The following is a 25,261-nucleotide window of genomic DNA, read 5'->3' as shown; positions in this document are numbered from 1 at the left end:
GTAATGAAACTTGCCAATTATTCCTCATAGTTATTTTGAGTGGAAATGCCTTAAGAGTTTAGTTGACACTGTCTACTTTTCGTTGTGCTGTGTAGTTGAGGGGACGATCCAGGAGGTATCACTAGAGCTGGAGACACATCTTGATGTGATGATAATATTTCAAGATGTAGAGTCACCACACCAAGCTTCTGTGGTCTTTAATTGTTCACTTGCCTGTGACCACAGGGAGATTCCACATGCCTCAGGACTACTATTTCACCCCCTGTAGTACTAAAAATCTAACCCAGGACCCTGTGCATTAAAGGCAACACCTCACTTACTGATGTTATACCACCCGCCCAGGTGAATGCTGTTTTGAAGAAGAATTATTTGTAGGAAAGAGAAAAGCATAAAATTTGATATCAGAAAATTGGATTCTGATTTTGGAATAGGCACTTATTGATTGTGAAATTTGGATCACGTTACTTAATCCTAAGAGGCCTTAGAAAATTCACATGTAAAAGAAGAGGGAGTAAGGTTGGTGATGGCTGAGATATTTTAACAATTATTTCTATGATTCAGATATACAGACCATATCAGAGATCATATGCCTAGGTGAAAATTGAAAAAAAAAACATTCAAAATGTGTGTCAATATTTTCCTACTTAGGTAAACATACCTTAGATGGATTGGAAGAGGAAGACAGAATAAATACTATTCTCTGATGAAGAAAAAGCATGAAAAAAATGGCCCTGTGAACATTCTGTAAGGCAATACATTCTCCACCTCAAGTTATGTAAGTTGCCTATTTAATTTTAATTTTTATTTTTTGTGGTGCTGGGGATCGAATAGAAGGCCTTGTGCATGTGAGGCAAGCACTCTAACAACTGATCTATATTCACTTCCCAGTTGCCTATTTTAGAAAGGTTATAAAGGTTATAGAAACAAGGAAACTACAAAAGCACTTTTGTTCTCCAAGAGATGTTTTCAAGAGCTAGTTACTATACTTTAGGGTAATTTAAAGATGTTTTTTCCAAGTTGGTATTGAATGTACATGGTGGTGAGTTGAATTCATAGCACATTTTATTTCTTATCCATTTGTTTCTAAAGTGATCAGTTATTTATTATTTTCCCTTATAAAGTACTTTTCATCTTAACTTAGAAATGAACTTTTTGAAAGCTCCAAATTCCAACTATTTCTTATTTTTTAAAAAAATAATGATTCACTTTGTAAAAGATTTAATGCATTGATTCTAAAATAGGTCTTTTTAAGAGAAGGATCCCAACCACAGTATACCTCTTTACATTTTCAATCTTGACCATGGGACAGCAAAGGATGAGGAGAAAATGGATCAAAAGAATGGAAAGGTATGCTTTTACTGAGTATTGCTGAAGTAAAGAACTGCTTTGAAATGGAATTGAGAGGGCATGTGAAGGAACCAGCATGTATGCGACATATGGTGGGGTTGCGGTGGTCACAGATGGAGTTTTTAATCTCATGTCCCATTCCTCTCAAACACAAAAACTCATCCCCAGTAATTCAAATGCACAGTGGAGATATCCCCAATATACAAACACCAACATTTTATGATGTATAATCTACTCTCACTTTTTCCTTTCAACAACTTTCATTCCCTGGAGCTTTCTGACCTTTAGAATTACCACATATTATGGTACTCTATTTTTTGGAGTCAAGAGAATTGTTATATGTTATTATTCTACATCTTTCAAGGGCTGCTTATTTTGTAAAATCCCAATTCTTTCCATCAACAGGGAAAAACATGTTCTGATTGTGTTGTGAAAATATTTCATATTCTACTTAAGTGAAATGTATGAATATAGCTGGAAAGAAATGAAGAACATAAAATGGTGAACCGGATATTGAAAATGCTATGTAGTATAAGGTGGCACTGACTAAAAAATTAGAGTCTACCTTTTCATATTTACAAAAAAATATTGCTTTTAAATAAGCACAGATTTTTCTCAGCAGATAACTCATAAAAATAAGAAATGATATGTGATAAGTCACATTCAAGACATGACATGTGATACAGTTATATTTTATCATCCTTCAATAACAATAATCTTAAAAGTCTAATAAATCATGGATGTTTTAGAAGTCCTTTCAGTACATATAAGAGGACTATTAAGACAAGAGAAGATTTATCAGAATTTGTCTTTCCCTTGTTATACAATTAACCCAATAAGTAAATCTTAAACATGGGAAAAAAACTGGATGTAGATGTTACTGAAAACTAGATGGCAAATACCTGAGATACATTAAATGATATTCAGATCAGATATTTTACATTTTGTATTGGTGTCCCCCTGTATCTGATGGTGTGACTGCTTGTCAGGTCAGTAACATCTGCTGCTTCTAGCCACAGAGCAACTCATGACAGCTGCATGATGCTGCCCTAGAATTCATGCCAGAATGGTCCCTTTGAATATCAGTAGACCACCTGGGTACCCAGCTGCAGAGTGCCACATCTCCTGTTCTTTTACACATGCCAGAAATGCAAAGAATTTGGATGGGAAATACCTGATACCTCAGGAAAAAAGTTACCTTTCAGTTACTTAGTTTCTCTATTGGCAAATAAAAATCCATTTCTCTAAACTATAGTTCCTTCATTTTTTTGTTTAAATGAAACTTCCCATATAACTTATAAAGAGGTCAAGTGATTCTTAAGCATTGTGATAAATTTGAGGACAAGGAATAATCTCTGTCCTCTCAAGCATGTTCTCTCAGGACTTGTATCTACTCACCAAATATACACTGGCCATTGACTTCATGTCAAGCACCCTTCGGGGCTCTGGGGCACAGTGAAAGAATCATAAAGCATGGTTCTCTATCTTTTTTCTTTTTATTGATTGTTCAAAACATTACAGAGCTCATGATATATCATCTTTCATACATTTGAATCAATTGGGTTTTGAACTCCCATTTTTACCCCAAATACAGATTGCAGAATCCCATCTGTTACACACTCACATTTTTACATAATGGCATATTAGTGACTGTTGTATTCTGCTACCATTCCTATCTCCTACTATCCCCCCTCCCCTCCCCTCCCCTCCCCTCCCATCTTCCCTCTCTACCTCCTCTGCTGTTGTTCAATTCCCTTTTTTTTCCTCCCCCTTGCCCCTCACAACCTCTTATAATTTTGTGTATCATTGAAGGTCTCCTACCATTTCCATATGCTTTCCCTTCTCTCTCCCTTTCTCTCTCCCCATTCGTCTTTGTTTACTGTTAGTCTTTTCCTCATGCTCTTCCTTCCTGTTATGTTCTTAGTTGTTCTCTTTATATCAAAGAAGACATTTGGCATTTGGTTTTTAGGGGTTGGCTAGCTTCACTTAGCATAATCTGCTCTAATGCCATCCATTTCCCTGCAAATTCTATGATTTTGTCATTTCTTAGTGCTGCATAATACTCCATTGTGTATAGATGCCACATTTTTTTATCCATTCATCTATTGAAGGGCATCTGGGTTGATTCCACAGTCTAGCTATTGTGAATTGTGCCGCTATAATCATTGATGTGGCCGTATCCCTATAGTGCGCTCTTTTAAGGTCCTCAGGGAATAGTCCGAGGAGGGCGATAGCTGGGTCAAATGGTGGATCCATTCCCAGCTTTCCCAGGAATCTCCATACTGCTTTCCAAATTGGCCTCACCAATTTGCAGTCCCACCAGCAGTGTACAAGTGTACCCTTTTCCCCACATCCTCGCCAACACTTATTGTTGTTTGACTTCATAATGGCTGCCAATCTTACTGGAGTGAGATGGTATCTTAGGGTGGTTTTGATTTGCATTTCTCTGACTGCTAGAGATGGTGAGCATTTTTTCATGTACTTGTTGATTGATTGTATATCCTCCTCTGAGAAGTTTCTGTTCAGGTCCTTGGCCCATTTGTTGATTGGGTTATTTGTTATCTTATTGTTTAATTTTTTGAGTTCTTTGTACATTCTGGATATTAGGGCTCTATCTGAGGTGTGAGGGGTAAAAATTTGTTCCCAGGATGTAGGCTCTCTATTTACCTCTTTTATTGTTTCTCTTGCTGAGAAAAAACTTTTTAGTTTAAGTAAGTCTCATTTGTTGATTCTTGTTATTAACTCTTGGGCTAGGTCGCTCACAGGCCAGTGAAATTGTGAATGTTAGATTGAGCATGTTAAAGTTTGCATGTGACAGTTGAATAGCAGTTCCCTGTGATACAAGAAAGGGACTATTTTAAGAGGTACTCACCCCAAGCCTAGTTCTAGGTTCATGGTCATTTAATAGCTTGTTTCTGGTCAGAGACACAAGACATCTTATAGAAGCTATACATTTTGTTTCAGATAAATACTTTCAATAGGTTGCATATATAAAATTCTAATGCTACCAATAAAAATTGTGATTCCCTTCCAAAAGTCATCTTACAGACACTTTTTTAAAAAAAATTGGCTTTGAAGTCCTTAGTGAGACAAATATGAAATGCATAAAATACCCATATTAATACTGATGTCACCTCAAGTGCTCATTAAAATTACACACAAAGTCCACTATACTGGGAAATAATATTGTACTTTCAACAGTTTTTGATTTTTTAAAAAGAAATTGTTGGCATTCAATGTAGATTACATCACACATTTCAGAAGAGTTAAGAAATAACCATGAAACCTGGGGAGGCAGTGCAGTGGTACAGCACTCATTTAGCACATATGAAGATTTCAGCTCTATCCCCAGCACCAGGAAAAAAGAATCAAAGAAAGAATTGTGAATAGCAACATTTACAATATTATTTTGCTTACTTATCAATCAAAAACAAACAAAGTGAAGTATGATGTATATTTCTCCCAATACCATCCTTAAAGCATAGTAAAGATAATTTCTTCTTCTGTTTCAATAGAATTGCAAAATGTCATTCTACTGACATTTAAAGGCTGTAATATAGAGAATATCGGTGCTTATTCAAATGCTTGCTGAAGAAACCCAAATTTTCTCCTCCTATCAAGCCCCTATATCAATTTCATATTTTTAATCTATAAATAAACTCTTTCCTTTCACTTTACTTGAGGTGAAGAAGAGCTGCCCTGGCAATCTACTCATTTTTCCATGAAATGTCTTCTTAGGAAATAGAATGAAACCTTCTCCCCTTGGCCTCTTGAACTCAGAATAGAGGACCACTAGATTTGGAGCACAGAGAAGTGGTTTTGATATTCAGTATTGCCAATATCTAGCCACATGACAACTTCCTTAAGGCTCAAAATGCTCAGCTATAGAATAAAATAATAGCTTACTCATATTGTTCTGCAAAAGACATTGTTAAATAATGAGTGTAAAACTGCACTGTCAGCTAATAAGTGTCACCCAGATGTACTTAATTTTATCTCTATCATATTCTTCTAAGCCCTAAAGGTATTTATCTCATCAATTTTACCTTCCTCTTTTTTTCATTATCATTTCATATTTTTAAGCTTCATATTGGTTTATATTTTATTTAAAATAAAATGATAAAATCAAAGGGAAGCAAATATGGAATAATTAGCTTGATCTTTTTTACCTTTTATCATGTACTTCTTTTTCTGTTTGCTGGTAATTTTTTAAAAAAGTTTTTCTTTCCCTATATATCCTCAAAATCTAATTATCTTAACAACTTATATTCTAGTATCTTGAACCCATCATCTGAAATTGCTCAAGAAGCCTTTTATGAGCTTTCATTATTCTTACTTCTCTGCAGCATTTGACACTGTTGACAATCACCATAACTTTCAAAGTTTTTGTGGCATTATATTTGTTCTTCTCTGACAGCTTTGACTTAGCATTCACTTTCTCTTCTTTCTTCCACCTCTAAGTGTAGATGCTACCTAAGGACATGCTTTCTTCTGCTGCTCTCCCTGTTTTCTTTCTTGACAAAGTCATCCATTCTCATATGCTCATTTAATTATAAATTCCATAAAGCTAACTCTCAAATCTGTCACCTTCCTTATACTTTGCTGTGACTACAACATGATTTCCAACTTTCTCAGGAACATCTTTAACTTTCCATGACCTTAAAGAGTCAAGAGTTTCCATTCTGTTCCACAGATACAGAAAGCAAGTTTGCAGTTCCTGAGTTCTTCTCTTACAGCCAGAGAAATGATCAAGGAGTATTTGTCCTTCAGCAGATCTTACTACTATTCAAATATATCATTAGAAGTTTAGTATGGGATGCTTTTCCCTTACTTTATTATAGTTCCTTATCTTAATTTAAGAATTGCAGAAGTTATGATGGTTTTTTAAACCCAAATAAGTATGGTTAGCCAATAAAAATATGGATTTGAGAAATCATCATAACAGAGTATGACATACTTAAATAAATAGGAAAACAATCAAAACTTTGTTAGTGCTAGGTATAGTGAGGCACACCTATAATCCCAGATATTTGGGAGACTGAAAACAGAGGATCACACGTTCAAGGCCAGTCTCAGCAATTTAGGAAGACCCTGTCTTAAAATAAAAACATCATAAATAGTGCTGTGGATATATCTCAGTGTTAGGGTGCCTGCCTATCATTTATGAGGTCCTAAATTCAATCTCTAGTACAAAAAGCAGAAGCAACTTTGATAGTGGCATAGAGCACACAGACAAATTTGTTAGTATGCAGGCAGGTAAGAGAAAGGTTAATAATTCTATCCCCAAATTTTAATCTTAGTTTTAGTATATTTGCTGTTTCATAATTAATAAAACACTTTTAGATTCTTAATCCATCAAGTCTGGATAATCTAGATGCTGTAAAAACCATTAAATTGATAATTTTTAATGGTAATTAAAAAAATCTATTATAAATTTAAAACTAGCTTTTCAATGATAATTACTCAGTTTCATTGGTACTTAACATTCGATTTTAGGACAGTTGGATCAAAGTCTTCTCAACATTTTCTCATACCCTCCAAGAGTCATTCCTAGTATCTACAATCTGTTATTGCTGAAATCGTTCAGTCTTATTTAAATAAATCTCATAATTAGTTTCCTTTTTAAACTACATTTCAGATTGACTAGAACAACAGTGAAGCGATTGGTAGCCAAGTACCTAAGATAGACATCACTAAGTGTGACAGTATAATCATAGCTTAAGATGTTGCACATTTATTGCGGTAGTTACCATAGAGATTTAAATTTGGCTCTTTAATGAAAGCACGTGGATTCGAATTTGAATGCATTAATGTTGGCTAGCAAGGTGCAGTAGGTTTCCTAACTGAATGCACATATATGGAAACAACATTTTTGGAATTTTGTCCTAGAAATCTTGGGGAAAAAATATATATATATATGAAAATAGTTCAATTCTTGAATTTTAATGGATACTTTATTAGTTCATTCATTTAAATATTAGTCCTACAAAGTGCCCATATAATGCTTTTGTGATATTTCATTCATGTAATTTTCAATAGGGAAAACAAGAGGTGGGGAATACAATGTTGTACTATACACTTAGGTACAGCTCAAATCATAAGGAAGGAATACAGAAGTATAGTTAATAAAATAAAAATTTGCATATTTTAGCCCCTATTTTTCTGTTCCAACTAGAAGTCTAGACCTTTGAATTTTTAATTTACAAATGCTTTACCCATTGTCCTTGATCCACATCAGTCTTTACCTCCTTTGAACTTAATGTACTGCACATATGAAATTTATCTTACATTCATTTGCACTGAAATCAAGAGCTACAAGTTGTGTATATGGCATTCAATGTCTAGTGCAGGTTTAGGTAGATAACTGTCAATATGATTGATAGGTAAAATTAGGGAGGTGGGGACCTGGCTGTTACTTCAGAGGTGATCTGAAGTATCATGCAAATGTTACAAAATGCATTCAAGATAAAAACTAAGTTAATGAGAAAAAAAAATGTCTTCTCACATTTAAAGGATGCTGGAATATTTTAACTACTCTGGAAATATAAGATCTGCTCAAGACAAATGAACATGGTCTGGCCTGTCTTTCATTTCCACATCTCTTGTACCTTGCACAGTGCTTGGTAAATTCTAGGTACACATTAACTGTTGAATCAATTTACCAAAATATACTAAAACTATGAGTTACTTCTTAACCACTCCCACCTGCAATCTTTAGGCTATTTGGGGTTCTGTAGATGTGAAATGGGAAAATTGGTTCATCTCATTGCTGCAGAAAACCTTCTGCATTTACAGATTGCTCTGTCTTGCATATTCCCTCTTCAAATTCTTGCATGGCTAGATTCTTCCTGTCATTTTGTTCTCAGCACAAATGTCCCCTCACAGTTCATCTCTGGCCATTCTAGGTAATACAGTTCTCTGCTCTTCACCTTCCACCTCTGTCACTACACTTTACCTAAAATAGTTCTCTTCTAAACTCTCCAGCATAAGCTTGATGAGACAAGGCACTGAGTCTATCTTATACATATCTGCATGCCCAAACACTAAAAAAATCTTTAAATTAATGAGTAAATTCCGTGAATTATAATTATTTGTAAATTTCATTTGAATTTAATGGCATGTTTCTCTCATTAACCAAACCCAATATGTATAAATGATTCTTCAATTTCAATGCTAAATATATTTTTCACAAGATATTTACTACTTTAACTTTCCCATTCTAACTTAAAAAAAAATGGAACCTTAATTTGTCAAATGAGTAGTTCAGAGTTAAGTAAAGGCAACATATATTTAGGTACAAAAAGAAACAGCTCATTATAGGATATTTCAGGGGCACTTCAAAGGTAAATCAGCAGGATAATTGCCTTAATTTTCAATTTCATTTTGTTTGATTAAGAACACTTAATGTGAGGCTCTAGTAAAATCCGGTAATAAAGAAATATCTCAAACTTTTCTATGCAATAATTTTGTGCATATTAACATTCTTCAAAAGCTCTTTTTAATGACAAAAATTCAAACAGATAAATTGAGTTTCTTCCTATTTGGAATCAGAAGGATCATAATGACTTTTAAGACAAATGTGGGTACCTGTGTGCTATCTGTTCACATGAGCAGAGAAGCATCAGAGAGCTGCATAACTGAAATGTGTTTCCAGACAGTGACAATTTAGATATTTGTCTATCATAAAATTATTCTTATTATTGTCTTTGTGGTACTAGGGATTGAATCCATGGGTGTTCTATCACTGAGTTATAATCTCCTAGTCCCACCCCCTTTTTTTTAACTTTTACTTTGAGACAGTGTCTCACTAAATTGCCAAAACCTGGCTTACTGCTATATCCACGGACATCCTGCTTAATGTTTTTGAAATATCCTTGCATTTGATAAAGGCCAACTTTTCAAAACAGTTTTGGTATCACAGTTCAAAAATTAATAGTTCATTTCTCTTTCATATAGTTCTATTTTCATTCAATGGTATGATCCAAGAAGACTGAACAAAACTCTCTCAATTAAACTGACTTTTGAATGAAATTTATTTCCAATGCATATGTTTAATTAAAACCTATAAAATATCATTCCTGTGTTACATATTAATAAAATATATATATTTTATACATTGTTATTTTTATATCATTTTCATCCCAGTTCTTCTGTTTATATGCATTTAATTCCACTCCATTTTTTAGGGCTTCATAATTCCACAGTTCCTTTTACTATCCTAGTCTCAACTCCCTCAGGAAGTCTTGCAAGTAGTATATCACCTAGAACTCATTTGCAAGAGAAACCCTTAATGTTTTTATTTTTTAATTTACATATTATTGCCATATTTCTATCCATTAAAATAACTATCACTACAAATATGTACAGATAGATGGATACACTATGAGTACGTAATAAACAGGATTGTTTACACATTAGATACTTTTTTTCACACTGATAAATCACACACAAACACATACATGCACACACACACACACTTATACAGAATGCTCAAATGATAAGTTTTGTGATATCATAAAATACAAGCAGTGAATGTTATTAGTAAGAGAGTGACTATACATATTTCATTCCCTCATAGAGGTGGTTGTCTGTGTCTAAAATGCCTTTCTAAACATTCTCTAAATAGATAACTTTTACCAGTTTTTTACACTCAGTGAAAATATCACCTAAACTCCCCTTACACTAATTAGGCTTTGTTTTACCACATTCAATACCCGAACACCATTGCTTGACAAAGTTTCATTTTACTCGTATAGAATTTCAAGTTTGCTTATTTCATTCTAAGAGAGCTGGTAGAAGCTGGCACAGTGACTGTACTGTGGACAGTAATTGTCTATTATGGGACTAACCAAAAACATATAGCAAAAACTAAAATAACTAGACAATTTATATCCTGATTATATTTTAATCTCTTCAAATTTGTATTTATCTGAATAATTACACAGAAGCCACTCTGTGCACAAAACCTGTTTAGAAATATGATGGGTCTGAGCAGGAAAAAAAGAATATTATGATTATTCAAATGTGAATTGGCTCACAGTTTGATTAGACTGAATTTAAACAACCCATATTTAATAAAATAATCTACAATGATATTCTGTCTTCTTTAAGATATAATCCTCTGAGAGATCGAATTGCTGGAAAGCAATGAAATTGGGTCCTCTTCTCTTAGAACATCCTAGAAACAGCAATCCTTTTTAAGGGCATTACTGGATATATGCCAGAAAATGGGCATTGTCTTCTAAAATTGAGTCACTTCCTTCTGAAAACAAGGTTCAGTGCAATTTTTTTTTCCCTTTAGACCTCAGTAATCATTCATGAAGTTAGTACCTACTACTCACGGTTACTAGCTCACCCCACTTTCCTCTTACAATACTTCTCTTGCCCTTGTGATGGATATTTATCTTTATTCTCAGCTGTTTTATTTTGAATTATTTTCATGTGAGTTTTCCAACCCTTCATTTTAGAAACTAGTAAACAACGGTATAAATAAGCGGTTATGCTCTAAAAGTAAATTGTGAGTAGTATTGACCACCCCAAAACTATATTTTCAAGCAAGTATTTTAAGAAATAATTAAACAAATAAAAAGAGAACCAGAGATTACACAAAGTTTTAGTGCATCTAAATCTGAAAATTTCTTGTATTTGTAAAAATATGTATTTCTACATAGTAGATTTGAAAGCTAAAATATAAAGGCTGTTTAATAGAATATTCTGATTTTATTTCACAAGATATTTTAACAGAGAGATAATTTTAAAATTATCAAGACTTAGACTATGTTGTAATTTTAACCTTACCAGTTTTTTATAATTAATTTTTTATTTATATATGACAGCAGAATGCATTATAATTCTTATTATACTTATTGAGCATAATTTTTCATATTTTGCTAATGTTTGTTAATGTTATTCTAAAGTTTGATTAATGTTGAATTTACCTGTTTTCCATTTGTTATTTTATTTTACTTTCTTTTTTTTTAATATCAGGGATTGAACTTAGGGGCACTTTAACCATTGAGCAAAATTCTCAGCCCTTTTAATTTTTTATTTTTATTACTTAAGGCCTCACTAAGTTGCTGAGACTGGCTTTGAACTTGCAGTCCTCCTGCCTCCTTCTGTGTCACTGGGATAATAGGCAAGGGTCACAATGCCTTGCCCATTTGATTTTTTTCCTAAAGGAATATATGAAGTCAAATATTTATGGTATTTAATATTCAAAATAAAATTCTAACATACTGGCTTTGGAAGAATAGAGTCCTCTTAGAAATGAATAAATTTAATCCATAGCACCTATTCACCCAATGTTTTAGAAAAATATAAATCAATGTGATACTCTTTGACAGTACTGCCTGAGTTCCAATTACCCAGAGGAATTTTATTCTGTGATATAAATTACACAAACCCCTCTTTGAGTAGAGAAATGTTTAAACAGTGGTTCAAGACAGAGGAGTAGTTATCAGATAATCCACATGTAAGCACAGGAGTTAAAATTTCAATGTATTCAATATGGTTGAGGTTTAGCCTGCACCAAATAGGTGACCAGAGAGTTGTTTGCTGGATCAGAATCATTGATACTGTTTTATAGTATTTATGAAGACTACACATGCTTGATCTCAGAATCTTTTGAAAAATAGGCAAATAAATATCTATATTAACATTAGGAGAATAGTTTATCATATTTAAAGAAAATTTTCTCCAAATCAAGTATCCATTAAAACTGTGAATCATGCATAAATTATTCAGAGTCAGTTCAATTAATGGAAATACTTCTGTTATAGTTTGGCTTCTGTGACTGGTCAAGTAAAACAATAGTAGTCAAGTTTTATACATTGATGAGCAATCCATTTTACTCACACTTGTATGAACTGAATTTACAAAAGGCAAAGAGTTCCAACAGAAGTAATTCTGCTATACTGGTTTAATTTGATTTCTGCCTAACAAATTATTATGACTGACATTTCCATCCTTCAAATTTTCAACTTTTGGACGTTTTTAGAGAAGACTTTTCTTTCTTTTCATGCTATTAAAAAATCTGAATTTTACAATCCCCAAAAGGTTTACAAATTTCTTTGCATAGTTTACCAGACTGTTCTGTCCTGTGGGAATCTCTGCCTTTCATCTTTTCTAAATTTATTACATCAGCTATCATTTATTTTCAACTTCATTGCTCGTACGATTCGGAAATAATTAGATTTCACACAAAAAGTTGTGGTTTTTTTGGTTATATTCTTCAAATAAATATATTGATGATTTTATTGTGATTTTAAGGACAAATGAGGCATTTAAAGTAATTTCTATCCTCCTAATTAAACCATTATTGACAAAAGAACTTATTTTAGGACAGAGATAATAAAACATAATAACACCATGGTAATATACATTTATAAAAGGCTTTAATAATATAATTTTATTTAATCAATTCAATTTCCCTATGGATAGATTATTAATATTATACCAACAGGGTTATTTAAAAATAGCTGGACTGTTATACTGATACTCTATATACAGGTATACCTTGACTAGATACCTTGAACTACACTTTCATTTGTTTTTCTTTGAAAGATGCCTCTGTGTGTGTGTATATGTCTGCGTGTTTTCACTGTTTTAGCAGCTTTACTGAAGTATAATTAGCACAAAATGAATGCACATATTTAAATTGCTTAGTTTAATAAGTAGTGTGAAACTTGTGAGACCTTTATGACAATCAAGATAATGAATGCATAAATTATTCTAAGAATTTCCATGTATTCCTTGGTAATCCCTCCTTCTTGCTCAGCTCTCCCATCCCAATCCCCCATCCCTAGGCAACAAGTTATCTGCTTTGTGAAATAAATTAGCTTGCATGTACTAAAATTTTATATACCCGGACTCATACCGTATGTAAACTTTTTGCCTGGCTTATTTTGTTCAGCATAATTCATTTGAGATTCACTGAAATTTTAGAATGCATCAATAGATAGTGCATTTTTTTTTTTTTTTGGAGCAGTATTCCATGTTTGCACAAACCATAGTTCATTTATTGACCTGTAGAAGGCCACTTGGACTGTGTCTGGTTTTTGGCTAACATGAATAGAGCTTCTGTGAACATCAGAGTACAACTCTTCATATGGACTTGTTTTCTTCTCCCCTGGGAAAATACTCAGGCATTAAGAAATAGTAAAACCGTTTACTATTTAGTGTCCTGTTTTACATTACTTCCAGTGTTTCAGGTACAGTTCTTAAAATTAATTTGCATCACCAATAGGGCTGGAAAATTTAATCTGACTCTTTCTCATGGCTCAGTGGTATTAGTTCATTGTATTTTATCTTTCATTTCCCCTATTACTAATAATGATAGGGATTTTTTCATGTGTTTATTGCCATTTGTATACCTTCATTAGTGAAGTGTCTGTTCAAATTCTTTGGCCATTTTTTTTTATCAGGTTGATTATTTTCTTTTTAGGAGTTTTGAGAGGGATTTTTTTTTCTTTTTTATGGATACAGATATATTATATGCTAATATTTTCTTCTTATCAGAGACTTGTCTTTTCAATTTTCTTAGTGATATGGAAAAGCAAAAGTTTTTAATTTTGATAAAGTTCAACTTATCAATTTTTTCTCTAATGGTTCATACTTTTGGTATCAAAGAAATATTCCCTTAACCATTGGTCTTAAATGTTTTTCTTCTATGTGTTCTTTTAGAATTTTAAGTTTTATATTTGAATTAATATCTTTATGGTGTGAAGTATGATTTAAAATTGTTTTATTTTTCTGTATATCTATATTTAGTTATTTTAACATTATCTATTGAAAAGATATTTTCCCACCTAAACTGATTTTACATAATGAAAAATCAATTATTGATAAATGTGAAGATTTATATTATTGTTTCAAATTTATTGACTTTATGCCAATACCACCCAGCCTTGACCACTATAACTTCATAATAAATTAAATTTGAAATAATATTTTGTTAATTACTCTTTTCTTTATTAAGCCTTTTCTTGGGAAGAAGGGCTATTCTACCTTACTTACATTACTATGCGAATTCTAGAATCAACTTGTCCATTTATTTCTACCAAGGAAAATATCCACGGGCATTTTGCTTAGTATTATATTGAATCTATATTGATAAGAGGGAGAATTGTTATCTCAATATCATGCTGTATTTATAAACTTAATAAATATATTTTTGCATTTATTTAGGCCTTCTTTAATTTCAACAATATATTATAGTTTTCGCCATTGAGGTCTTATACATCTATTGTCAGATACATCACTATTGCATATTTTTGATTATCATATATAATTGTTAAATTTCAATTTGATGTTGTTTATTGCTGCTATGTAGAAATGCAAGTTACTTTTTTGCATTGTTCTTATATTCTATAATCTTGATAAGATGACTTTTAATTTTAATACTATTTTGGTAACTTCCATGGGATTTTCCAGATGATATTATCATCTGAAACAACAATCTTACCTTTTTCTTCCCAATATGGATAGCTTTAATTCATTGTTTTTATTGCACTAGCTGATTTTTGTCAAATACATTTCTTGAGTTTATTTAGATTATCAATTAGTTTTTTTTCAGTTTGTTAACATAGTGAATTATATTGATGGATTTTTAAATGTTAAATCAATCTTGCATTGAATATCACTTAGAAGTATTATTTGTTCTGCCTTTTGAGAGTCTTGATATTTTATTTTAATTTAGAAATTTTACATTGATTTTCATAAAGGATATAATTTATAGTTTTCTTACAATGTCTATGTCAGTTTTTCACATCTTAAAAATGCTGACTTCATAGGTTCATAGGGTGAGTTGGGCAGTATCATCTCTTTTGCAATTTTCTGGAAAGAGTTTGTCTACAAATGTACTTATTTCTATTTAAAATGTTTGCACAATTCTCTCACATCATCTTATTGTAGTGTTTCTTCCACGACAAGTTGTGCTTTTTTTTTTTTTTTTTTTTTTTTTTACTGGGGATTAAACCCATTTCACCACTTAGTTTCATTACTTTACTAGATATAGGACTATTTGGCTGATCTGTTTCTTCCTGTAAACTCTGATAGTTTATGGCTCTCATGGAAGTTGCCCATTTTATCAAGTTGTCAAGGTAATTTGGTTAGAAATTTAAATACTTTATTGATCTTATTTTCATTGATTAAAGAAACAGATTCTGGTTTCATTGCCTTTCCTAAAATGTTGCTGCTTCATAGTTCATTATTGCTGCTTAGATATTTATTATTTCCTTTCTTTTGGATCAATTGGAATTATTCTCATTTCTTTTAGTTTCTTAAGCTGAGGTTAGTGATATTATATATTGTTTTTTTTTCCTAATATCGATGTTTAGGGCTATAAATAACCATTGAGTATAACTGTAGTGACACTACAAATTTTATATGTTATTTTCTCATTTTCATTCAATTCAAAATATTATAAATTTCACTTGTGATTTCTTTGATACATGAGTTATCTGTTATTGGGTTATGTAATTGCCCAATATTTATACTACTCCCATGTCCCACAAATAAAACTGTGTGGAACATATAGTTACTGTTGATTTTATCTGGAGAGATCACAGGGCAATAACATTGTTAATCCTTTCTGATGGTTCTTTCCTAAAATTTGAATCCTTTCCTCACTAGTGTGTGTGCAACAGCAGGCAGCTGAATACTCAAGTGGTCACTTCTGCATGTCTCCTGAGTTCCCTGTCCATGCACTTCTTTTTTTTCTCCTGTGCATTGTTCAGCAAACTCTAGGGGCTCTGATCTCTCCAGGCATTCAGCTTCATCTCTTCAATTCATGGTGTCCTGCAGGCTCTGTCTAGGATTCTCTTACCACCACTGAGGATTAGAAGCTTTTTCAAGGCAGTAAATCAAGGCAATTTCAGGGCATTTCTTGTTTGTTTCCCATCTCTCAGGACCACTGTCCTTTATGACCTGCTGTTCAATGTCTCGCAAGTGTTGTTTCAAATATATTTGTTCATTTTAAAAAATTGATTCAGGTGAGTGTTAGCGAAGGGGAAAATGTAGAGTCTGTTACTCCAGGTCTCCAAGTCTAGATAATGTTTTCGTTTTTATTTTTCAACTTAAAAGATATTTTATGTAAACTGATTCATGAGTGTGGGAAAATAGTTTCCATCCTTGATTATTAGATCACAGTCATTATCCCAAAGCTTATTGTGGGAATATAGAAAGAGTTATTTTACAAAATATTAATTTCTTCTCTGGGCAGGGGGTTGCTAGAACTACATCTTGAATGACACTTAGAGCAACAATATTTTACATGTATGTTGTATATTTTGGTCTTCAAGGATTTGCATGCATTTTCTCATTTCATTATCTATGATTGAGGTCAGATTATTAAGGGCAAGGTTGTTAATAAGTGATTTCAAAAATCCTGTGGTTTGCCCAATGTTGCACAGCTTATAACCATCAGTATAAGAGATGCCAATAATGACACACTTTACATGTATTTGAAAGGGTACTCAGTACTATGTGCATAATCTCATACAATCTTTCCCTCAAATATATGAGGAAGTGTTCTGTACTTCCTGTTCTAAAGATAATCAAACTAAAGCTTCAGAGCCATAGTACCTTACTCAAGCTTATCAGAAAGTGCCAGGGTTGGGTTTTGAACCCAGGTTGCATCTTGAAATCTTAGTCCATGCTTGAAACCTCAGTCTACCCTCTATGGCTTTGAGTCAGACCTGAGGCCCTTGTTGCCTTTGAACTCCCTGTTTTAAAATCACCTCAACTGATTCAAAAGTGGCAATAAATCTATTTTAAAATGGACGAAAGGATATATATATGCTTAGAAACACTGTTTCTTGTACTATTATTTATGAAATTCAAGAGTTTGGTGACAATCGATATTGGTGACAATTATGCTGATTATTATTATTCAAAGATTATTATTTAAAGAGAGATGGTAGTTTTCATGGTAATTCACAATTTGGTTAGCCTATTGTATGACCAATTATTTTATATGGCTATTCATTTCTCAGTTCTATCTAATGTTTTAATCTTTAGCTATCCTCCCACATTTAATACTTCCTATTGCTCTTCCCTTCCCTAGCTTTCTGCTTTGAAAAACAGTCACTCATGAGTACTTTATTTCTTAAATATTCCCAAGAGACTATTTACACACACACACACACACACACACACACACACACACACAGAGAGAGAGAGAGAGAGAGAGAGAGAGAGAGAGAGAGAGAAACTCCTTCATCATTTTCTAAAAATCTGATCATTCACATGCCCACTAGCTGCATTCTTTCTGTCTCCTTGATAGCTGTATTATAAATCCTTTTTATATGTTTATGCTTCTGTTACATTTTCTGACCAGTGTCTCCTTGTTTATTATGTTAGTCCACTGAATTCCATATTAACACATCTTTCAGCTAGATGGAAGAGTATCCATCTAATTCAAAAGCTCATAGCACATAGTCAAAATGAAGGTTAGACTAGTGGTAGGGAATCACATTTAACAGAAAAGTCAAAAAGAGGTAAATAAAATTTCAAGAGAGAAAAAGAAATGGTAACCAGTAGTATGAGAATTAATAGCAATGTTGTTATGTTGATTTTTTTTCTTATGTAATCCCAGCATAATACCAGAGTATTGATTAGCGATGGGTAAATACTCTTGTTATTGCATGTAAGGGTAAAAGCAAATTGTTTGTGAGCTTTTTTTGTGTTTCATTTTTTCCTTCTTCCTTCCTTGGTTGATCTCATTTTTCTTTCCTCCCTTCCTTTCTGTCATCTCCTATGTCCTTTACTTTGAGAACTACACCAAGTAACAAGTTTGATTTTTCCAAATGTCCTGGAAATTTCTGCAAATATGTACCATGGTCCTTATAGAAACTTGATAGCTCTAAGTCTGGTTCTGAAATTTGCTTTCCAGGTTATATCAGACTATAAATATATAAGCAAATATGGAAATAAGAAATTTTCATTAATGGTTGTCTCAAACATCTGTCTACAAGGAAGATTAAGAGCCCAAAGCATAGTATAACAAGGTCATTCTAGTGCTTCTAAAATAATTCATTTATCCCCAATCCACCAAAATCGGCATTATAAAAATTGGGATTTTTATCCTCAAATGTTAACATTTTCTTATAAAACATATTTATATTATTAGTAAAATAATAGTTTTAAAATAACAAATTTAAAGGCATGAATATTAAGCTTTACTGATTAATATACCTATACTTTAATAATATTGCTATACAAAGGATTTGGGCAGAATAACAGTATATCAATATTTCACATTCAATTTTAGGAAGAAATAAATGATATTATTAACTCAATCACTTAAAAATAATGCTGTGCATGTTTTGAAGGAAAAATATGCTAGCCTTTATTTCTTAACATAAAGGCACATTTGTCACTATTTAAAATTTTTGAATGTAATAAATATTAAAATTATTTACTTCCTAATATCATATTTGTGAAGAAAAGGTAATCCTAAACAATTATATACTAGGAATATTATTCATTAAATAAGTTTGCATTTTTCAAACTGATTTATCAAATTTATAAAATAATAATGTCTACAATTATCAACATATTACTTTAAGAATTATCTAGAATTCTTTGACAATAAATCAATCTTAATAGTTATTTGAAAACAAATTAAAGCAGAACTTGCAAATTCCAATTGTACAAACATTTTAAGCTTCTGTTCCAAAACATGAAATGATTTCAGAGTATTTCATTTAAAAAAACAAAGCAATTGAAACCCCTATTTTCCTTTTACTATTAATAAAAAACTTACTTTTGAAAACTTAAAAAATAGTTTTAAATCCCAATTTTATAGCAAATATTTCATGCAATAGGACTCTAACAAGGCTTCTAAGTAAGCATTAAAATGACCAACTGATCAGTAAATTGCATCATTTAGCAAAAGAAAATTTGACAGCAAATTACTAGGTCTGATATGTGCATGCTACAGCATACTATGTTCAGAGTTAAAAAACAAAAAACAAAAAACAAAGTAAAATGCAATTACCCTAAAAGACATTTCAAGATTCTCTCCACCCCAGATATCCATTCCTGCATCGTAAGTTCCTATCTCTTCAAAGTAGTTTCTGTCAATAGAAAATAGGCCACCAGCCATAGTAGGGGTCCTAGTTGAAAAAAACAAAAACAAAAACAAAACAAAAACAAAAGAATATCTTTTGAAATCAATGTGTGGTGTTTAAGGATACTGTAGCAAATATTTTTTGACATTTTAAATATAAAAACTAGTATTTCAAAAGTTCAAACTAGAAACACAAAAACAAGTTGCAAGAGGTTTTAAGATTTAAAAATTACATTTTATTTCACATTTTCTATAAACTCACTTTAGATGAGTCTATTTCTGTCTTATATGTGATCAAAGAGCTATATGGAAGGAACACTGACCCCTTAAAACTGGGGCTTCTACATTCCTTCTGAGAGCCAAAGTGAGGTCACTTTGCACAGTCTTTAAAGAGATGAACTAATTCTCAAACAGTCATGATCTTTGATAATATAATTATAAATCATTTTAAAATAAACCCTACGAAACTAAGGACATGCTTTTTCTCTTAAAAGATTCGTACTCTAATTAAATATGAAAAGAAGTAAATGCTATATAAAATGCTTACATGAAATAAGTATCTAATTATAGTTACAAAATATTTTTACATGTACTTATTGTTTCTCTTTACCTATGTCAAAGGGCAGAATTTATTATCTGACCTATGGATAAACAAAAATCCTGTTTGTTATTCAGCATTTTAGGACTTAATCATAAATTCCAAAACTTTTCCTTAGTAATAAAAGCCTTTATTTTTGTTTTTCATATTCAAGTTTTCTTACAGGATACAAGAAATTAGGCCTTAAGTTTTTAAAGGTCTAATTAATTTTCAAAAAGACTAATGAAGGACAATGGTTCATGTGTGAGCTACAGAAGTTTTTATACATAAACTGTTTGAAATAATGATTAAAAAATTGTTCACAAATAGAACCAGATTGAGAATTATTATTTTTGAAGGTTAGTTGTAATATTGTGGTTTCCAACCTCATAGCACATTAGCAGCATCAAAGCATCTATCAAAAAAGACATCCATGCTCAGTTACCTCCCTCCATGGATTCAGATGTAGCTGGCCTGTGTAAGAACACATGATAGCATGTACAGCTCCTGAGCAATTCTAATATACTATTAAAGAACAGAAACACTGATCTAATAACTTAGATTTTTATTGCTCGTGTCTGTGAGAATGTTAAAGAACCAACTATTTTGGTTTTCTTGAAACTGTATCCTCTGTCACAGGCTAGGTTCATGTCTTCTAATTAAACAGTTTATTGAAAATCCACCAAATAATATTGTACTTGGACATCAACCATATTGCAAAATTCTCTATTTCTCCCTGTGCTCTCACTATTTTATACTCAGGTAATTAACTGTCCATCAGTTGGAGTAGCAGAGCCTTGCTTAGTCTCAGAGCTGTTTTATTACTTTTGGTCTTGCTAGGTTCCTATCATGAACAGTATCATTGACCTTCTGAGTTATAATGAGAAATACTAACAAAGCTAAACAGATGATAATTATGGAGTAGCCATGACCTCACCTGATTGAGGTTTTGGAACTCTATAGCAATAACTACATAAGGTAATACAGTGCTAGAGAGTCTATTTAATAAAATTAGAAACAAAAATTGCTGCAATTATCCTATCATGATGCAACCAAATGCTTAAGAATGTTAAATGATGCATTTTAAATGATCAGTTCAGAGAGCATATATATTTATCTGCTTATAAATAAAATACTAACACATTTTAATGTGAAAGCATGTGTTCAATTTCATCTTACTCTTGGTCATTATCCTTATAAATATGTGAGAAGTTCATGAAAAAAAATGGCTAGAAATAAAACATATTAGGCCATAAGAAAGACTCAAATAACTTTCACATTCAGTTGAAGAGTAGCAAAAATTAATAAGAGAAAAATCCTGCAAAAACAATTCTATATTTTCTAAAGACAGGTATTCTTAGAGAGGCTTGTGTGTGGATAGGCGCATGTGTATTTGTGTGTGTTGTGTTTGAGATATTGATTGGCTCTTTCACAGTCTATAGATTGTGGTTCAGATTCATACTCCCTTTAGCCATGGTCATTGTCCTACTACATGTTCTGTTCTAAGTAGACTGCTCTGTAGTGTCCCTAATGAACTATTTATATGTGCCTATATGCAGCTTGAAGATCTCTAAAAAAAGAAAAACTTTGATTGTAGTTGAATTATCTGAGGTTATTTGTATTTCAAGTTTGTGTCCATACAGTATTAAAACCACTGACCAATCAATCAGCTAGTTTGGGAGTGGGTAATCATCTCAATGTAAACACCATCTACTACAAAGTAGGCCAAGATGAATTGAATGAACAGAAGTAAAGCATTTAGCTCAGTGTCCAGCACATCAAAAAGAGTTAACAAGATTTGATTATTTATATTTGCTATTATTATTGATGTTAGTCATTCACACAATAGCCATGAGTGTCCTTCACTTAATTTTGGCTCCCCATATACATACTCTTTGTGTTGCAAAATAATTCATAACTACTTTTTATCTATCATATTGCCTCTGAGATCTGCCTCTGAACACAACTTCCTACTCATTAACCTCTCCTATTTCCATCAAAGTTGTTTTTCATCCCTAATTAATAGTTATGGTTCCTTAATTAATTCATATTCTCATATTAATAACCTCCTTAGGGAATTTTTTCTTCCCTCCTCTCACCCCCTCTCTACCATGTCAGTGAAAAATAAGCTTAGTACCCTTGGTTCCCTGTTTTTGCATTGTCTGACCCAATTTTCTTTCTGTAATTCTATGTGCCTGGATAAACTTACCCTTTACTTCATCTACATCTGCTACTAAGACCCAGAGCATCTCTGGAAAGTAATGAGATGAGGCCAACTGATTATACTACAAGCCCATGTTATTGATTGGATTGTCTGCTCAATTCACAAACTGATAATAATCCTTTTATCCAAGTTTATTGATACATGTCTAATTTTTGAATAAATGTTTTCCAAAAATTTTGAATTCACTTAAGAACCCTGGAATTGGGGCTGGGGATGTGGCTCAAGCGGTAGCGCGCTCGCCTGGCATGCGTGCGGCCCGGGTTCGATCCTCAGCACCACATACCAACAAAGATGTTGTGTCCGCCGAGAACTAAAAAATAAATATTAAAAAAATTCTCTCTCTCTCTCTCTCTCTCTCTCTCTCTCTCTCTCTCTCTCTCTCCTCTCTCACTCTCTCTTAAAAAAAAAAAAAAAAAAAAAAAGAACCCTGGAATTAGGGAGGTGCATGAAGTCTAAACTCCCTCAAACTCTTGCTCAATATGTTTGAGTCTTCCTCATGACCCCCTCTTTCCTCTTGTGTCTCAAGAAAGAATACCTCTGCTCCTATGCTGTGGGCTAACATTCACACTCCTGCTCTCTCCTGCATACTCTATCAGCCACTTGTTCACTGACTACTGCATTTAGTTTAATGCCTTAGATTGTCCCCTGGAGCTTACAAACATGCTCAATTAAGTTCTCTCCTAAACCAAAATACATCTTCATTCCATTTCACAGCTCATTCAAACTAGGAACATACATTTCTATTCCCTCCACTGGTAACCTTATCGAAAGGATACTTTCTACCTACTCCCTCAACTCCCTTTGACCTTCAAACTAAGAAGCTTGGATCCTGCTCCCATTTCTGCAATAATTTCTTTCTGGAATTTCATTGTTCTATAGAGGTCATTCCTTCTACTGATTTGACCATTCATTTTGTAATTTTGACTGACATCCCTTCCTTTTCCTCCCTCTCTAGCTGTAAGACTTTGGACATATTCTTAGTGTATATGTATCACATGAGTATGTTATGTGGATATATGCACTTAGCAATTATCTTATCTTGTCCAAAACGGGTCTTTAGAAGGGTATCTCAAGAGTGTCTCTTGGCATGTTACTCTTTCTCTGCTCTTTACCTGGAGACGATCATTTGCACATGCCTATAACTGTGTTTATGAGGCTGGTGCCCTATCTGTTCTCACTTCCCTGGGTGTCAATTTTGCTTTTCTAATTACTCATTTTTATTTCTTCCCCAAATCCTTCAAATTCTATAGGCTGTTATTTGTAGTGGTTAGATAACTCAATTTCTAGACTATTGGTATTTAGGTCTATTTTAGTAACATGTCTCAAATATTATTCATAATTAAGATAATGGATAAAGATGAGTATTTTATTATTATCACACTTGTATAAAGTGTGTCTTGAAGAATTTAAGTCTTCACATACTTCTGAATTTTTACATTATACAATACAATGGTTTTATTTGGTTCAGTATTTTCCAGATGTAGAAACCAAAGGAAAATGAAATGCTATGAGTTTCCCTTTCTGCCTCATCCTGTCCACCACACTCAGTACAGAGATCTCAGTGGAGAGAAAGAAAGCAAAGGCACAAACCCTCTTCTACTGCAGCAGTGAATGTCAAATGTGAATGTAATTTAAAAATTTTACAGCTGAAAAGTGAAAATTTTGGTGGAATATTGTACACTGCAAAATCATTTGTGCATACAATTGGGGATAAAGATGCAGCTTTCTGTAAAGAGGAAACTTACTTTAAGGGCTTATGCTGGCTTAGACTCTGAGCAGTGAAGCTTGCTCAAGTCCATAGAGTCTATGAAACATAAAAGAAGTCAATACTATTTGTAAAGGTTGAGAAAAAATATAAAGTTCTGTTTAGTATAGGCAAATGAGTTGTTTTGGAGTCCAAGAACCCATTTGCCAATAAGTGTATGAATTAAATACCGTAACCTATGTTTAAAGACCCTCTTTCTAATAAAAAAAAAGCAGTTACTTTCTACCTTTTCTCTCAGTAGCTTTTTATAATCTTCATAAACTGATACAACCCCAAGCTTCCAATAGGATGTGTAATAGTTGGTACAAACTTAATACTTCTTTGATTTTTCTTTTTTGCCTAAGAAGGTTCAAAATAAATAATAATACTAGCTGGGACAGATGCATGACAATGCTTTGACTAATATGATAACATTATTCAGCATATACATGTGATATTTAATTCACATTCCTGAATCTTTCTATGGGATCTCTGCTATCTTCTTATGTCTAAAGTCTGCTAAGAAAAGTCTTGTAAAACATCCCCTAAACCATTAGGAAACAATATAAAATAAATATACTCTTTCTATATAGAATATAGGTTCAAAGATTCCATCTGAGATGAAAATTTTTTTTTTTTTTAGAGAGAGTGAGAGAGGAGAGAGAGAGAGAGAATTTTTAATATTTATTTCTTAGTTCTCGGCGGATACAACATCCTTGTTTGTATGTGGTGCTGAGGATAGAACCCGGGCCGCACGCATTCCAGGCGAGCGCGCTACCGCTTGAGCCACATCCCCAACCCAGATGAAAATTTTTATCTCTTGAAATCAACATATTTTAGATTTTAATATGAGGAATTAAGAATGTTAAACAGTTGAACATCCCAATTTCAAATCTTTTCTTTCAAAGCATTTGTTCTGTTCATGATCCATTTGTTCTGTTGTTGATCCTTCCCTTTGCAAGTATTTTAATATCTCCAATTTGTATAGAAGTATCTTAAAGGGGCTGGGGATGTGGATCAAGCGATAGCGCAATCGTCTGGCATGCTTGCGGCCCGAGTTCGATCCTCAGCACCACATACGAAAACTAAAAAATAAATATTAAAATTCTCTCTCTCTCTCTCTCTCTCTCTCTCTCTCTCCCTCTCTCTCTCTCTTAAAAAAAGAAGTATCTTAAAGGTTTTGCTGATATCTATTTGTTTCTTTTCTCAAATATGAAAGTATTTGGGTTGAGAAAAGCTGAATGAAGAAAATCTAGTAGATTTAAATTAAGAAACAAACTGTTAGTTACTATTAAGTAT

At 32.6% G+C, this 25,261-nt stretch overlaps 1 protein-coding gene across 3 annotated transcripts in view; it reads right to left on the bottom strand.

The window, feature by feature from the left end:
• The window catches only part of GALNT13 (polypeptide N-acetylgalactosaminyltransferase 13), a gene marked incomplete at both ends in the record, with an annotated part of 482,292 nt that overhangs the window by 205,179 nt on the left and 251,852 nt on the right, over positions 1-25,261 (bottom strand). For all 3 annotated transcript variants that reach the window (XM_081261707.1, XM_081261705.1, XM_081261706.1), the window contains one exon: positions 19,346-19,463. In XM_081261707.1, coding sequence (XP_081117833.1) covers positions 19,346-19,463 — 118 coding nt within the window. The remainder of the gene's footprint in view (positions 1-19,345; positions 19,464-25,261) is intronic.

The sequence above is a fragment of the Spermophilus citellus genome, assembly GCF_964194105.1.
Source record: "Spermophilus citellus genome assembly, chromosome: 11".
NCBI classification, from domain to species: Eukaryota; Metazoa; Chordata; class Mammalia; order Rodentia; family Sciuridae; genus Spermophilus; species Spermophilus citellus.
This window is presented reverse-complemented; position numbering and strand designations above follow the sequence as displayed.